General features: G+C 38.8%; 1 protein-coding gene across 1 annotated transcript; it reads left to right on the top strand.

Moving 5' to 3' along the window:
- Window positions 1-12,309: 12,309 nt before the first annotated feature.
- On the top strand, window positions 12,310-17,211 carry LOC308664078 (hemojuvelin-like; the record flags this gene model as incomplete). The annotated part of the gene is made up of 3 exons (XM_081321048.1): window positions 12,310-12,421; window positions 13,803-14,287; window positions 16,600-17,211. The coding sequence occupies 3 exons, from the start codon at window positions 12,310-12,312 to the stop codon at window positions 17,209-17,211; spliced, it is 1,209 nt and encodes a 402-aa protein (XP_081177174.1).
- Between the last annotated feature and the right edge of the window lie 538 nt (window positions 17,212-17,749).

Raw genomic sequence — 17,749 nt, 5'->3', positions numbered from 1 at the left:
AGTAATAATAATAATAATAATAATAATAATAATAATAATAATAATAATAATAATAATAATAATAATAATAATAAGAAGAAGAAGAAGAAGAAGAAGAAGTTGGAAGGGACCTTGGAGATCATCTAGTCCAACCCCCTGCTAAGGCAGGAAACCCTATACCATTTCAGACAAATGGCTGGCCAGTCTCTTCTTAAAAACTTCCAGTGTTGGAGCATTCACCACTTCTGGAGGCAGGTTGTTCCGCTGGTTAGTTGTTCTAACTGTCAGGAAGTTTCTCCTTAGTTCTAGGTTGCTTCTCTCCTTGACTAGTTTCCATCCATTGCTTCTTGTCCTGCTTTCAGGTGCTTTGGAGAATAGCTTGGCTCCCTCTTCTTTGTGGCAGCCCCTGAGATATTGGAACACTGCTATCATGTCACCCCTCACCCTTCTCTTCATTAAACTACACATACCCAATTCCAGCAACCGTTCCCTATATGTTTTAGCCTCCAGTCCCCCAATCATCTTTGTTGCTCTTCTCTGTACTCTTTCTAGAGTCTCGACATCTTTTTTACATCGTGGTGACCAAAACTGGATGCAGTATTCCAGGTGTGGCCTTACCAAGGCATTGCAAAGTGGTATTAGTGCTTCACGTGATCTTGATTCTATCCCTCTGTTAATGCAGCCTAGCACTGTGTTGGCTTTTTTGGCAGCTGCAGCACACTGCTGGCTCATATTGAAGTGATTGTCCACTAGGACACCTCTGATATTGGTGATATTATAGAGCCTATGTGACTAGTGGACATTGAGAGTCTTATCCCCCATGAAGTTGTCCAAGCTCCTTTAAAAATCATCAAAAAAGGTGACCATCACAACAGGAATACTGCAAGTAAACTATGCTCTGTGCAACAATCTCTTGAAAGCAGAAAGCTACTGTAGATGTTTATGAAAAACTGAAGAAAAAAATCTCCATTGGTATTTAACATACAAACATAAGCATTTCATGCACACCATGCATAACGATGTGCATTTAAAACACATCCCCTCTCATTCACCTCCTTTCTAGACTAACCCCCTCCCCAAATCTAGAATCTAGAATAGAATAGAGCTGGAAGGGACTTTGGAGGTCTTCTAGTCCAGCCCCCTGCTCATTCTCACAGCCTTTTCTAACAGAGAAGTTGCTCCAGCCCTTTGAACATCTAAGTTGCCATCCTCTGAACCCTCTGAAACTCCACAATATTTTTTTGAGGTGCAGCGACCAAAACTGCACACAATATTCTGGAAGCAGTCGCACCATAGATTTATATCTGAGCATCATGATATTGGCATCTCAATTTTCAGGACCATTTCTTATTAGCCCCAACATGCTGTATAAGTGTCAGGCCCCAAAACTCCTTGTCTGCTCTCTCCTTTCTTATATTCTTTCGGGGTCTGCCATTCCTGTTGGGGGAGGGGGTGCATGGGGGATTCAAGGTGTAGAGCCTTCTTGGAACTGCTGAAAGGACTGTGTTGTAGACTGGAGATAGGTGATATCGTATCTCTCCTCATCTGTTGAGATAGGGCTGTTCAATTTTGGCATAGATGGCCTCTTTGACCCCTCTTTCAAACAGCCGTCCTCTCTGTCCAAAATGTGGTCTTTGCTGTCTTCAAAAGAGTGGCCTTTGTATTTTAAATGCAGATGGACTACTGACTCTTGTCCTGATTGGTTTGTTCTCCTATGTTGTGCCATATGTTTGTGAAGTGATTGTTTCCTTTCCCCAATGTACAGATCTGTACATGGTATACTGCACATACCATATTGCTCAGTTTGTGTCTGGGTGTTTTATCCTTGTGGTGGACAAGCTTCTGCCTTAGTGTATTCTTAGGCTTGAGATGTGCATGTATGTTGTGTTGGTTGAAGATCCTCCTGAGCTTTTCCAATATTCTTACAATGTATGGAATGACTACATTGCTTCATTTACTGTTTTCTTCATCTGTTACAGAGGAGCTCCTGCTAGGTCTTTTTTGAGATTTGATGAAGGCCCACTTGGAATAGCCACATCTTCTGAGGGCTTCCTTGATGTATTTTATTTCTTTTTCTTTTCTCTTTTCTTTTCATCTTTCTTTGCTGGTACCAGCAAAGAAGGAAAAAACTATGACCTGGATGACTGAGAATCTCCATAGATGTATAAGAGAATACCTCATACAGGAAAATAAGCACCACAGCACTGTCAATTTTTGATGATATAGAGGGGATAGTGGGATTCCTTAAACAAGCTAGGAAACCTACAGCTTGATACTTGTAATCTTTGGCTTTATTTCATAAGCCAAAAGAAGGAAAGATAAACAATCCTGCACATTGCAAACTTTTATCCCTATATCCTCTGTCCATATTTTGCTCTAGCTCTATCCCCCATTGGTTGTAGAGCAACATTTAGCCTTTGCTAAATCACTCAGAAGAAACTTACTGACTCTTAACTGAAGGAAAAGAAAAACCCTTTTCCCAATTCAGTCTACCCCCAATGATAATTTGAATTGGTATCTAGTGCTGATCCAAACTCTATAATTAACATTTATGAGAAGACTCTAATCTCTATAGCTTCCCATTTTCAGATTTTTTAGGTCATAAAAGAAAATGAATTGTTGGATAGAACAGATGTTTTGCTAAATGATCAACCCAAGAGTATTTTCCTTGGTTCTTTGAAACTTCTTGGTATTCCATTTGTGACTTACAGAGGATTGTGTTGCATGTCTCCATACATTTCACAATGAAAACTAGCACGGGAAATGTGCATAATGCATAATAGCGCATCCATGCTGTTCCATAAACATCTAGCAGAGAAGCTCAAGAAATACATTTAAGATATAATATTATGGCCAGCAGCATTTAAATCTATCTTTTATCATGATGACCTGCTTTACGATCATCACACCTTATGTCCATAATAGGCAAGCTCCATTATGCTTGTAAGTAGAGGGCTATCTATACATGTTTTTTGGGAAAAAGGAGTGATAAGGTACGGAGGAAAAGAAAATCTGCACATCTATTCTGCTAGGACAATAATAGACCTTATTTCCACATTTTCCATGGGATAGTCATAATCTCTCCATTAGCAGTATGGTGGCCTAGTGGTGAAAACACTTGCCTCACATTTTGAAGGTTGAGATTTCAATCTGAGGTAGTGATAGATGTTTCTCCCTCAGGGAGTAAAGAGAAAATATCTGCTGTGAACTCCATGTAGGTGTCAGGAAGACCATCCGGCTAGTAAATGCTCAGCTCCATTTAGTCACTCTGACTCTACCCTGAATGAAGGGATTACAGCTGTAAAAGAAAAAAAGCATAGTCTCTCCATTAGCAAGTAAATGGGTATTTATACTATATGACATTACAGTTATGACCAGATGGACTTGCTCAATAAAATATGGCATAAGTGTGAAAAAGTCACTTTTTTCAGTGCCATTGTAACTTTGAAGAGTCACTAAATGAACTATTATAAGTCAGGGACTATCTGCAATCTTATTCCCTTATTCTTTGTACCACTTACTACCCCTAAGTCTTTCAAATGCACATATATATATACTGCTAAAAAAATAAAGGGAACACTTAAACAACACAATGTACTGTATTTAATAGTAGGATGTCTTATTTTCTGTTCCCTTTATTTTTTTGAGCAGTACAGTTAATTGTTACATTATTTGGGCCCCAACCATCTTCTCTCCTTGTTTAATCAAGCGGTACTAAGGGCATATAATAGAAAATCAGTTTGCATTTATATCATCTGTTTTCATCAGTAAAACTCTGGCACATCACACTGTGTTTTGATTTAATTGAATCAGCACTCCTAAGCCCAACATCCCCTGCTTCTCTCACACAGACACACAAACACACACCCCACAGACACACTTTTGTCAATAACATTAGTAGTTCAGGATAAGCTTTTGCTTTGCTCAGGAAAAAAAGAGAGAAATAAATCAGACTCCGACATGACAGCCAAACAGATGGCTTGTGAACAACAACATGAAAATATTGAGTGGGAGAATTCATTAATTGCAAAGGAACCTGTGCTCATCCATTGCAGCTGTTGTGGTAGATCTAAAGGGCTCTTTAATGGCTTCCTTCTTTGCATTTAGCTGCATTTGCTAAACAAAACTCCAGCAAGGTGCTCCTTAAATCCTTCTATAGAAAAGCAATGATCACAACTGCTAATATCTAGTAGCATCCACTGCTGTAGTTCACTGAAGCTTTTTTTTAATGGCTTCTCTAGGCAGAGAAAGAGGGAAAAGTGTATTGAAAATCAGGATTTGATCGTGGCAGCCTTCTTGTAATATAAATAATAAAAAAGAGCCTGTTAGGTCTAGTGATTAAGGCACCAGGTTAGAAATCAGGAGACTATAAGTTCTAGTGTGACCTTAGGCATGGGAGCCTGCTCAATGGCTTTGGGATATTCATTCTCTCTCAGCCCATCTTATCTCACAGGGTTCTTGTGGTGGGGCAAATAGGAGGAGGAAGGAGTATTAGGCATGTTCCCTGCCTTGAACTACTTATAAAGTAATAAAAGCGGGACATAAATAAATAAATAAATAAATAAATAAATAAATAAATAAATAAATAAATAAATAAAGTGTAGAGTTGGGGGTCAGCAATAGGGCTGTCCTCTGTAAAGAGGAGGGTTGAGGAGATTTGTTGTAACTGGCAGTAGTCACTGGGAATTGTTGAAATTTCAGTCTGAAGCAAATAAGAAATGGTTCATTTGACTAACTGTAATTTATATTAAGTAAGTATTCAGATTTTTCCTCTACAAGCATCAACCATTTTGGTGACTTAAACAATTAAAGATGTCTCATACAGTAGACTAATTGTACTTGGGATCCAAAAAGAAGGTTGGCATCTTGGCACTGTAAGCACAAATAGTGTCCATGACTCTGGCAGGTGGCTCCCCAGAACCTCCAAATCTTAAAGAAAAAAGTAAAAATAATAATAGCATCTTATCAGAAAGTTGATACCTACAAGACATCATAAAATTTTGGCCAACTCACTTTCAAAAATTATTGTCTTTTTTTGCACATGCAACATCTCTGGAAATATTTCAATTTCTTTTAACCAAGTTATTACCTGAAAAAAAATTGCACATCCTTCTCTAAAAGGAAAAAAAAAGCTCATCATATCATGACATAGTTTTAGTCCGGGTGTGTCTCTCAGAGATACCTGCTCTTTTAGTTGCATTATAACTTCCTGAATTTTTAATCAGTCTGTTGAATGGTTGAAAATGTTGAAAATATATAGTCCTAGGACATCTGTGTAATAAAGCAAGGCAGCCTTCTCCAAATGTGAGTGCTCTTCAGAAACATGGGTATTGACTTCTAGACTTTTCTTGTCGATACAGGTAGTCCTTGTTTAATAACAATAATTGGGACCAGAATTTCCATAGCTAAGCAATGTCATCATAAAACAGGACATTATATGACCACCGAACAGTCCCTGGTTACTATGGTTAAGAGATGAGGATGTGGTTAAATGAGGATTGTGCTGGTCTTGAAGTGACCTCATATGAAATCTGACTTCCTGCTGGCTTCCCCATTGACTTTGTTTATGGAATGCTGGCAGGGAAGATCACAAATCATAATCATATGACTGGCAGGGTACTGTGATGGCCAGGACTTACCAGTCATAATTACAGCTTGTTTAGCACCATTGTAAGTTTGAACAGCCATTGAACAAGTGGTGATTAAACAACTGTAACTATTGCTGGGAGATATAACCCATGCATCTTTAGGGAATACAAACTGGGGAAGATTGTAGCAAAAGGAGAGAAGAACAGAATAAAAATATGCATCTTATTTCAACAGGAGATGGAAACTGCAGGGTTCCTATAAACTTCTCAGAGAAGGCAAAATTTGAGGAAGGATTGAAAAAGTAATGGCAAATGCAAATGAAATCATTTTATGTAGATGGCCATGACCAGTGCTTCAAATGAGATTTATTTATATTAAGCAGCCTAGTCCTAGCTGAAAAGGGTGGAAATTCAGAGTTGTATTAATGCATGTGGTAGTACATGATAAATTCTGACTTTCTTTTGGAGTGTAGCTTTTCCCACCCACCACAGTGAACATCTTAAGCCATAGACAATCCCATTAGTATTTCTTCACTCATTCAGGACTTAGGAAAAGCTAAGATGTTTTAAACTATCTTGGCATTTTTGCTGTTTGCAGCAGAATGTGTTATTGCTAGATTTTGAGGAAGGAGCTGCTATGCTAACATAAAATCTCTGAAAAAAGTTTGAGAAACTTATGATAATGAAAAAGCTTTCATATCAAATCAAAGTTGCCAAAGGACAGAGGAAGTTTTGTTAACATTACACTATTTGTAAAACTTTAGAGCAAGAGGAATACAGACATAAGCAAAATGCAAGCTTTTTCTCTCTCACTAAAAGCAAATTGCATTAATCATGGAGCTCATAAGGAATTCTGGTAATGTGTTAAATTTATTGTTTTGGTATTTAAGAGAGACAAAAATACAGTTGGATTCTTTGGTTTTTAGAGTTCTTTTAAAAGTAATAGTTCTGGGAGACTTCATTTTTCATTTCATATACATTCCACACTTTATTTCATTGAAGCTGTTGTAAAGAGGGGACTTAAACTTCTTTTTGTGCTTATAGAAGCAAAATATCAAAAGAACCACTGTGGTACACATATATCATTGAGAACTCTTAGTATTACTAATGGGAAATATTGTCTATGTTCTCTGTTATTCTCTAAGTCTCATCAGGTACAAGTAGTCCTCAACTAACCAAGATAGTTGTTAAGTGAATTTTTGCCTCATTTTACAACCTTTTTGCCTCAGTGGTTGAGTGAATTACTGCAGTTGTTAAGTTAGCAATATGGCTTCCCCATTGATTTAGCTTGCCAGAAGTGATCACAAGATCCCCAGGACACTGCAACCATCATAAATCCACGCCAGTTGCCAAGCGTCGAAATATTGATCATCTGGCCATGAGGATGCTACAACAGTTGTAAGTGTGAAAAACGGTCATGTCACTTTTTAAAGTGTTGTGGTAGCTTCTAAAGTTCACTAAATGAATGGTTGTAGGTCAAGGACTACCTGTATCACCCTTTAGGAGAGCGTGCTTCAGTTGCTTGAAAATATGTCATTTTGGGAGGGATTTAAAATGGCTTGTGATATAAGGAGAATTAAAAGGGAAGTAAGCCAGCATTTTCTTAGGTGTTAAGCTACTTGTTTTTTTTTTAGTTTCATTCACTTAGAGAGACCTTGGGAAGAATTCCATGGATGAGAATCCTAAAGGGGAAAACAACTCAAGAAGCTTGGGAAATTTTGAAAAGTGAGATAATAAAGGCCCAGTCTAGCACAATACCAACAAAGAAGAAAAATAACAGCTTTCAAAGGAAACCAGCATGGCTGCATAAAGAACTCTGACAAACTGAAAGATAAAAGGGACAAGTATAGGAAGTGGAAAGAGGGGCACATAACTAAGGCAGAATATCAGCAAACAGCCTGTGCCTGCAAAGATGAAGTGAGGGAAGCTAAGGCTCAAAATGAACTAAGGCTTGCGACCAAAGTCAAAAATAACAAAAAAAGTTTCTTTCAACATATAAGAAACAAGAAAAAAGTTAAGGAAATGATTGGTCCATTAGTGGGGGAAAGTGGCAAGAAGGTGACAGGCAACAGGGAGAAAGCAGAACTATTTAACTCGTTTTTTGCATCTGTCTTTACACAAAGGGAAAAAACAGTCCAACCTACCCAAACCAGTGCCATAAAAAACAGAATAGAAACGCAAGTTAAGATAGTCAAGAAAATGGTAAGTGAGCACCTGTCCAGCCTAGACGAGTTCAAATCACCAGGACCAGATGGTTTACACCCCAAGGTTCTGAAGGAACTGGCAGACGTGATCTCAGAACCACTGAACTATATTTTTCAAAGATCCTGGAGCACTGGGGAACTACCAGAGGACTGGAAGAGAGTAGTTCCCATCTTCAAAAAAGGGAAAAAAACAGATCCAGGAAACTACAGACCTATCAGCCTGACCTCAATACCTGGGAAGATTCTGGAAAAGATAATCAAACAACAAATCAGCAAACACCTTGATGCGAACAAAGTTATCACTAAAAGCCAACATGGGTTTGTCAAAAACAGATCGTGCCAGACAAATCTTATTGCATTCTTTGACCAAGTGACAAAACTAGTGGACCAGAGGAATGCTGTAGATTTAATTTACTTGGATTTCAGTAAGGCATTTGATAAAGTAGATCACAACCTACTACTTGATAAGATAGAAAAATGTGGGTTAGATAGCATCACCACCAGATGGATTTGTAGCTGGCTGACAGGCCGTACTCAGCGTGTGGTCCTCAATGGAACTGCATCTACATGGAAGGAAGTGTGTAGTGGGGTGCCCCAGGGCTCTGTTCTGGGCCCAGTGCTCTTCAACATCTTCATCAACGATTTGGATGAGGGCATAGATGGGGAACTCATCAAATTTGCAGATGACACCAAGCTGGCAGGAATAGCCAATACTCCAGAAGATAGGCTTAAGATACAGGAGGATCTGGACAGACTCGAACACTGGGCACTATCTAACAAAATGAAATTCAATTGTGAAAAAAGTAAGGAACTGCATTTAGGCAGGAAAAAATAAAATGCACTGGTATAGTATAGGTGGTACCTTGCTCTATAGTAGTAACTGTGAGAGGGATCTCGGAGTCCTAGTGGACAATCACTAAAATATGAGCCAGCAGTGTGCTGCAGCTGCCAAAAAAGCCAACACAGTGCTAGGCTGCATTAACAGAGGAATAGAATCAAGATCACGTGAAGTAGTAATACCACTTTACAATGCCTTGGTAAGGCCACACCTGGAATACTGCATCCAGTTTTGGTCACCACGATGTAAAAAAGATGTTGAGACTCTAGAAAGAGTACAGAGAAGAGCAACAAAGATGATTGGGGGACTGGAGGCTAAAACATATAGAGAACAGTTGCTGGAATTGGGTATGTGTAGTTTAATGAAGAGAAGGGTGAGGGGTGACATGATAGCAGTGTTCCAATATCTCAGGGGCCGCCACAAAGAAGAGGGAGCCAAGCTATTCTCCAAAGCACCTGAAAGCAGGACAAAAAGCAATGGATGGAAACTAGTCAAGGAGAGAAGCAACCTAGAACTAAGGAGAAACTTCCTGACAGTTAGAACAACTAACCAGTGGAAAAACCTGCCTCCAGAAGTGGTGAATGCTCCAACACTGGAAGTTGTTAAGAAGAGACTGGCCAGCCATTTGTCTGAAATGGTATAGGGTTTCCTGCCTTAGCAGGGGGTTGGACTAGATGACCTCCAAGGTCCCTTCCAACTTTACTATTATGGTTATGATTAATCTTGTCTTTGGGTCCAGGGTTCTTGTTATGCCTATTATAGTGACGGAAAGATTGGTTTGAACAGGCTACGTTTCTGGAAAAATGTTTCTTCTTCTTCTTCTTCTTCTTCTTCTTCTTCTTCTTCTTCTTCTTCTTCTTCTTCTTCTTCTTCTTCTTCTTCTTCTTCTTCTTCTTCTTCTTCTTCTTATTATTATTATTATTATTATTATTATTATTATTATTATTATTATTATTATTATTATTATTTGACAGGACAAAAAGAATTCCTCAATTATACCCCTGGAGTGCTGGCAGAGGATGTACTATCTGGGTCCACAATACCCACGTACATGCAGACTCCATATCTAATTTTAGTCTATTTTTAATAGTTTTTTTAATTAAAACAAATGGGAAACTTTTTATAAAGTTATTATCTTGAAGCATAATCTTTATTTCATGGAATGCTTCTGAGTTCTGCATCTATCCTGGAGGTCTTATTTTAAAAAATGAAATTAATGGGAGTGTAGCTTAGTGTGAGCATCCTCTGAGATGGAACATTGTTTGATCTTCAGATGTGTTTGATTTACAAATATACCACAATGTGGCTTAGGCAACATCTGAATCCAGGCTACTTTATCAAGATCCATTTGGAAACCCATGCCCTAAGTTATACTTTGGTTGCAACCTAGAATTAAGGAGAAATGTCCTAACAGTGAGAACAATAAGTAGCAGAATGGCTTGCCTTCAGAAGTTGTATGTGCTCCATCACTGGAGGTTTTCAAAAGGAGATTGGGCAGCCATTTGTCCAGAATGGTATAGGGTCTCCTGTCTGATCATGGGTTTGGACTAGAAGATATTCAGGTCCCTTCCAACTGTGTTATTCTGTTTGATTTGATTTGGTTTGATTTCAGTTCAGCATGCTGCATATGAATGGAGCCATTGTGGTTTAGAAAACAACATAGCTTATGGTGTGACTGTAGCTAATTGTGTGATTTATTCTGCAGACTTTGCCTTCATGTGAACCAGTCTTCTACCTGCTCCATATGGACACCCCTAAAAAGCTGAGCTCATATTGTGCTAACATGTTCCTTTGTTTAATAAGCAATAATGGTCTGATTTATGTATCTCAGGTTTGACAACCATTTGGTAGCCAATGGCCACATGGAACATTGGAAGGACTGAGAGTCACAAGGTAGGAATGACCTTGTCATATGTCTGGATAAGGCAGGATTTGGGATGGAATTGGTGCTGTTTTCCTTTAAACTGTGTTATCCCTATTTTAGAATTTGCATTAATAGTTCTCACATGTTTCCTTCTTCAAGATAACAGAAAACCAAGCTGTTAGGAATCACAGTAATGAGGAACAAGATCTGAGAACCATCAAAAAGGTGACTCAGGAGCTGTGGATTATGCTCTTCAATTACATCTGCACATTGTGAGTCTTAAAAGTACTTGTAGGACTTGAGGATTTTCTCTTTAAGAGAAAAGGTGGGTAAAATGATTGTTATATTTCTAGACTGCCTTTCTTTCAGAAACTTAGAACAGCGTACATAGCACTATCCATTCTATACTTTTTTCCTCCATACAACTACAAATCTCTGTTGTGCAAACCCATCCTATTTGATTATCTTATCATTCAATATACTGTGTAAACTCAGAAAGAGGGTTAGTTCAGTAACCTTGCTGAAGTTAATCACTGAATTAACCCATTTTGGTATCAGAGTTTATGCAATATATTGAAAGGTAAGCTAACCAAATGGAAGGGATTTTTACAACTAACTCACAAGTCTTAGGTAATCCACAAATAAACTTAGCATGCTATGAGAATTCAGCCCTTAGATCATTAACTGAACTGATTAGGAATGAACTGATCAGGAATGAATTGTTGTTCCTGTTTGAATTGATACTGCAAACTGAGATACACAAGCCAGCTCTTGGGCATCTTATGGGAGTGATTCAGTGATTCAACAGCGAATCAGGGATCTTTCTCTGAAACTTGCTACCTATTGTGAAACCTTAAATATTTTTGGTTCTGTCATCTTGTTATAGGGATATTGTATACAGATATTGTATCAACTGGTTGATCATTAACCTTCCAAACCAAGTTTGGAAACAGGGGCAAAGTCTCTGCCATAGTTTATTGACTTTAGGGAAAGTAGCACAGTAGCACAATTTGTGATTGTCACTCTTGTAAAATCAGCCCTGGACAGTAGGAATGGAGGAAATTTTTTACTGGAAAGTGAAAGAAGGTCCTTCTTGATTGCTGTAGTGCTCTTGAACAAGAAAGCAATGAAAGTTCCTCAGAGAGTAAGTCAAAATATACCTAGCTGGCCCACCAAAATGGTGGACAAAGATATTGTTGCATGAATGATTGCTCACAGTTTGATGGTGGTTTGCCAGCCTGAAATTAATCATCTTTCGCATTCTGCTTTGATTGATGTTGGAGGTGGATAAAAGGGGAAGAACATATCTTCCTCTACCTTGTATTGTTTGAGCCAAGAATCTTCCATCTTGGCTGAAAAGTGAAGCCCTCAAAAGGAATATCTTCTTGCAAAGGACTTTTTATATTGGAGCACATTTCAAGTCACCAGAGAGGGCTGCTAAGAGTATGAGAAGAATCTCATGAACTAGTTCACAAGACTGCGAAGTAGGGATAGTCACTGGTCTGAAGAGGAAACCTTAGGTAACTATGCTTTCCAATTATTTCAGGTAAGAATTACCTTCATAGAAGTATGATGGTCTCTATGCTGATATGCACTATGATGATAGGAATACCCAAAAAGAATAATTTCATTGTTTCAATTTCTTTCTCCCTAACAGAATTCAAAATAAGAGCTAATTTTTTTTTTAAAAAAGTAGAGGACAACAATGTTCCTGGAGGCCAGATTCTGTGGCATAAAGCTGGAGAACACCAAGATTTATTTCAGTCTATGTTTATTTACAGCAAACCAGTGGAAAGAAAACCAGGTGAAGAGACACTTGAACGATCAACTTCCAAAATGACTGAATGGTTCAGAACAAGGCTATCAGCCTGCGGCGTGAATCTGCTTTACTCAACAAATCTAAGCTTCTTCATTAAACTTCTGGCCCTCCTCCTATTATGTAAACATGGTAAGAGATTTGCTGTCTAAGTTATTTTGGGAGGTGAGTTCTAAATTAGGGTCTTTCCATACTGCTGAATTAAACTCTCTCCCCAAAAACTTCACTCAGCAAAAACCATATTAGCTTGACATTTGTTCTCATTGACGGTCCTATTGAGACTCTGTTGTCTCTGTCCCTGAATAACCTTTATTTGAATCAAGCAGAACACCCATGAAAAATGAGCAGGGCTGGATTTTTTTCCTTTGTTTTTTGCAGGTGGTGGTGGGGGGTAGGATACAGTTTGAAGCTACAGTTTTCATGCATTTTTGTCTCAAAATATTGAGAGATTGTGCCACCAATTCTCTGCTGTAATAGTCAAAGGAAATTCTGGGCACTTCAAGAATAAATCTTGTTTTTGGTTTTGTTTGAAGCACTTATGTCTGTGAGTGCCTTGCCCTGTTTTCTATAGGAGCCTGTTTCCATTTCTGATCATCTGGATATTTGTTATAAAAATGCTATAAAACACCATTATTCAGAAGAGGGCTATGTTGATACATTTACGGTCCATTATATTCCTGTTCCTGTGGGGTGATCTTCTTAATTGAATGGCAATACCTATAACTCCCCAGTCAGTTTGGCTATAGTGACTGGAGATTTATGGGAGTTGGAGTCATTACATCTGAAGTGAACCAACTTAGAGAAGGCCTCTCATATGTAGAAATGCTTTTGTCAGACATGAACAATCAGATCCACATATGTAGAGTTCAAACTAGCTACTTTATTGTACTATACCGATTTTATAGACAACTTTGCACACTAGCAATTTTGCCTGGGAAAAACTAGACTCAAAGGCATGGGTGTGTGTTTGTGTGTGTGTGTGTGTGTGTGTGTGTGTGTGTGAAGCATCAGACCTTGACCTCTTGTGTTTATGTCCATGCTAATTCGGCATTTGGTTCCCTCCTGCCAACTGGGATGTTCTCCAATAGCTTTCTTGCTAAAGAAAGTAGAAAAAAAATCTCCTGAGATCTCCAGCAGAGTTATCCAGAGATGGATGTGGGGAAGCACAGAAAAGCCCCTGCACTTCCAGAAAAATAGACCACAATGAAGAGTGGAGATAGAGTGAATTACTTCTTTCTGACTTGAGGAATTTATGCAGTAGGCATTCTCTGTTCTATTCAAACTCAGGTTATCTAGATCTTTATTATTTATTTAAATTTGTTGGCTGTTCAGTTCCAGCAGATATTTTAAAAGATTTGGAGACTTTGGAGCCAGATGACCAGGTTTTGCTTATGAAATTGCTAGGTGACGAGTCAAGTATTATGGAGGAGATTCTTGCAGTTTTGCAAAGGATGTTGAAAAATGAATCTTCAGTCTTATATCTAATACTTTCTTTGATTTCCCATTGGTACAGTTGAATCCCAATGCAAGATTTCACGCTGTAATTCTGAATTTATAGCTGCCACAGCAAGCATGCATAATTTTAAAAAGAACACTGCCTACTGTAATGCTTTGAGTGCTTACTCCAGCTGCACTCGGAAGACAGCCCGCACTTGTCGTGGGGACTTGGCATACCACACAGCTGTTTATGTCATTGAAGACCTCATAATTCAGAACAACTGTTCCAAGGAAGAGCCAACAGCAGTGCCACGACCTCCAACCAAACATGATTTCCCATCCATAGACACCTGTGACTATGAGAAGATTTTTATCCACAAACATAACCGCCCCCCCACATATAAGTATTGTGCTGTCTTTGGGGATCCTCATATCCGGACCTTCATTGATGAGTTCTACACTTGCCAAGTTGAAGGCTCCTGGCCACTTCTGGACAACAATTATTTGTTTGTGCAAGCCACTATTTATCCTATCATTAAAGGATCAAATGGAATTGGCAAGGTAGGATTACTCTTTCATATTGGGGTTGGGCAACCCACAGAGCGAATGTATTCCCCAGCATCCCATTTGAGAATTCCCAACAGCTTGAGGAAGTGCTGGCAAAATATCTGATTTTGCTGGTGTGATTTGATTTTTTTGTTTTTTAGTTTTGGAGAATGGTCAAAGGGAAATTGTAGAATTGGATTATATAACATGGTGTCAAAATCAAACAAACTACATTATGGTTTAATGTAATACAGATAATCCCTGACTTATAACAGTTCATTTCGTGACTGTTCAAAATTACAACGGAACTGAAAAAAGTAACTTATGACCATTTTTCACACTTACAACCATTGCAGCATCCCCGTGATCACATGATCAAAATTCAGAGGCTTGGCAACTGGCTCATGACAGTTGTAGTGTTCTGAAGTCGTATGATAAACTTTTGTGACCTTCTAACAAGCAAAATCAATAGGGAAGCCAGATTCATTTAACAACCTTGTTAGTTTGCAATAGTGGTGAATATCTGTAGCTCAGGTGTAGGATGAGGGTGAAGGTTTGTTCTCCGAGCTTGGGGGTTGGTTTCTGAATGTTTTGTTACCAGGCTAGGTAATATCTTCAGCAGAGCTTAGGGGATGTCAGTGTCAGTGTTCTTCTGTTAATAAGGGCTTCGTGTGTAGGTGTGTCAAGTGAGGGTCTTGTGTGAGACATCAGTGAGAATCTTGTGATGAGTCTTGTGAACAATGGGTAATGAAATGTTCAGAAACCAAGCCACAAGCTTGGAGAACAAACCTTCACCCTCAACCCTGTTAGTAACTTAAAAACTGTAGTAATTCATTTTACTGTGGCAAGACAGGTTGTAAAATGGGGCAAAATTCACTTAACTGTCTTGCTTAACAACAGAGGCTTTGAGCTCAGTTGTGGTAGTAAGTCAAGGACTACCTGTATCTGATCCAAGCCAATATCTTATCAAAGTTTTCCTTGGTTTCCTCTGATAATTCAAGAACTTGTTTGAGCCTTTTCTCATAGGTGTCTTCGTAATAGATTGGAAAACATTCTTTGCCCTCTCCAACCTATGTAATGGGTTTATAACTGATGGGATATTTATTTATTTATTTATTTATTTATTTATTTATTTATTTATTTATTTATTTATTTATTTATTTATTTTTGGGACTTATATGCCGCCCTATCTCCCAAAGGACTCAGGGCGGCTTACAACAATAAAAAACAACAATACAAAAATTAAAAACGAATTAAATAACAGCCCCAAAATAAATTAACTACAATTAAGAATTAAAACATATTTAAAAACCCATCATCAATCCAGGTCAGCCTGATGGAAGAGAAAAGTTTTGAGGTCGTGGCGAAAGGACTGGAGGTCCGGGGCCATCCGAAGCTCAAGGGGAAGCTGGTTCCAAAGGGCTGGTGCTCCCACAGAGAAGGCCCTCCCCCTGGGGGTCGCCAGCCGACATTGTCTGGCCGACGGCACCCTGAGGAGGCCCTATCTGTGTGAGCGCACTGGGCGATGGGAAGTCGTCCCCGGTAGCAGACGGTCCTGCAAGTATTGCTGGCATACTAGCTCCAATATCTGCTCCTATCACTGATGTAGGATTTCTGATGCAATTCCCAGCATTTGCAAGGATCTAACATTATTGGAGCTTCCAGTGGTCTGACTGGATCAGAGAATTTGTCATTGTTCCTAAGATAGTTCAGTCACCTTTAGTTAAAAAGAATGAATGGATGGGACAATCCCATCTCTGGTTGAAAGCTTGGAGATTCCCCAGATCAAACAATGCTTCCTGATATGTGAACCAACTTGCTCTGAAGAGCCAATGTACTTTACTACAGTTGGTGAAGAAACATGCCTGGAAGCAGCTTAGTATCAACCCATAATGGCAGAAGCAGTTTACCTTCTTATGGTCCTTTGTTTTTCCAGAAATCCCACAAGAAGTATGCTTTCTTCTTTTTTTCTCCTTCCAGTTCTGAATTACTGCATGTTCGGTCATGGGCAAACTGGACCCTTTTTTATTTGGGGGAGAATGCTGCTGTTGTTGGAGACCCTTAAATTGTCTCTCTTCTGTAGTATAGAATCCAGCACTGTGATTCCAGACAAGGTTGTGGTTTTGGATACAGGGTGGCAGTTAAGTTTAACAGGTCTCCTGATAAGAGGTGATGTGTGTTTGTGTTACCCCCTTTTCTTCAGTTACATAAGAACTTGATGTGTGTTCTCTTTTGATGGTAATATATGAATCGGTCACTGAATGGCTCTTAGAGAAGTTAGTTATTTGAACTATCCCATGTATTTTAAAGCTATTATTCCTTTACAGCTTACCATTATATTTAAAAACATGAAAGAGTGCATTGAAGAGAAAGTCTACCAGGCAGAAATGGACAACCTGCCAGTAGCATTTGCAGATGGTTCAGTGAATGGTGGTGAGAAGCCTGGAGGAAATAGCTTAACCATTCATGAACATATACCTGGGCAGTACATAACAATCCAAGCAACATACATTAGTACCACCATTGCTGTGCGCCAGGTAGGGAAGCACCTGTCCTTCTCCATCCGGACAGCTAAGGAGATAGCATTCTCCTTCACAGATGAACAGGATCTCCAGCTGTGTATGTCAGGGTGCTTTCTCAGCCAGCGCATCTCTATACATAACTGCTGTCATCCAAAAGGCAACCTGACCAGAAAGAAAGCTCATCTGCTATGTAAGGAGAAGCTACCAGTTGAAGACATCTACTTCCAGTCATGTATCTTTGATGTGATGACTTCAGGAGATGTTAACTTTACTCAAGCAGCACAGAAGGCATTGGAAGATGCCAGAGCACTCCATCCAGATTCCAAGAAAATCCACATTTTTCAGAGTGATAGGACTTCTCATCCTTGCAGTTCATCCTTCCTTCTTTTACTCACAGTACTACAACTGTATATGTGAACATTTTAGTGGTGACTAGAAAGTCCAGGGGATCAGCAAATATGGTTTATTTCCCCAAATGGCCTTCTAAGTGCTGATAGGTGAGCTACCCCAGCCTGTTTTAAAACTAGAGTTAGGTGTCCCTTCCAGGTTTTTATGTGGAAATCTCATTCTTAAGACCTGAAACATTCCAGGAAGTTAGGAATATTTCTCTATCCTGTGATGATTGGGATTTGTATTCCTAATGCTTCTTAGTGCAATTAATTAAAAGGACCTTGCACTATATTTCCCACATAGTGACAGTTATGAACTGGAACTCTTTCCCAGAATTTGACAACATCCTTAGTTAAGACTCTTAAATACTAATGATAATCAGACAAAGGATATGCTTTGGCATTAATTTGGGCATTCAGTTGTTTTAAGGTTTTTTGTTTTAAGATTTAATGGAAACCTGAGATGAAAACTAATGGTAAATGTTCTTTGGCACCTTAAAATATCTGGACAGTACACTGAATGTAATAAGCCATTTTTTTCTTCTCAGCATTCTGGTTTGTTTAAT

This window comes from Vipera berus (assembly GCF_964194415.1).
Source record: "Vipera berus genome assembly, chromosome: 1".
In the NCBI taxonomy this organism is placed as follows: domain Eukaryota; kingdom Metazoa; phylum Chordata; class Lepidosauria; order Squamata; family Viperidae; genus Vipera; species Vipera berus.
Note: the sequence above shows the minus strand (reverse complement) of the source record. Positions and strands in the feature narration are given on the sequence as shown.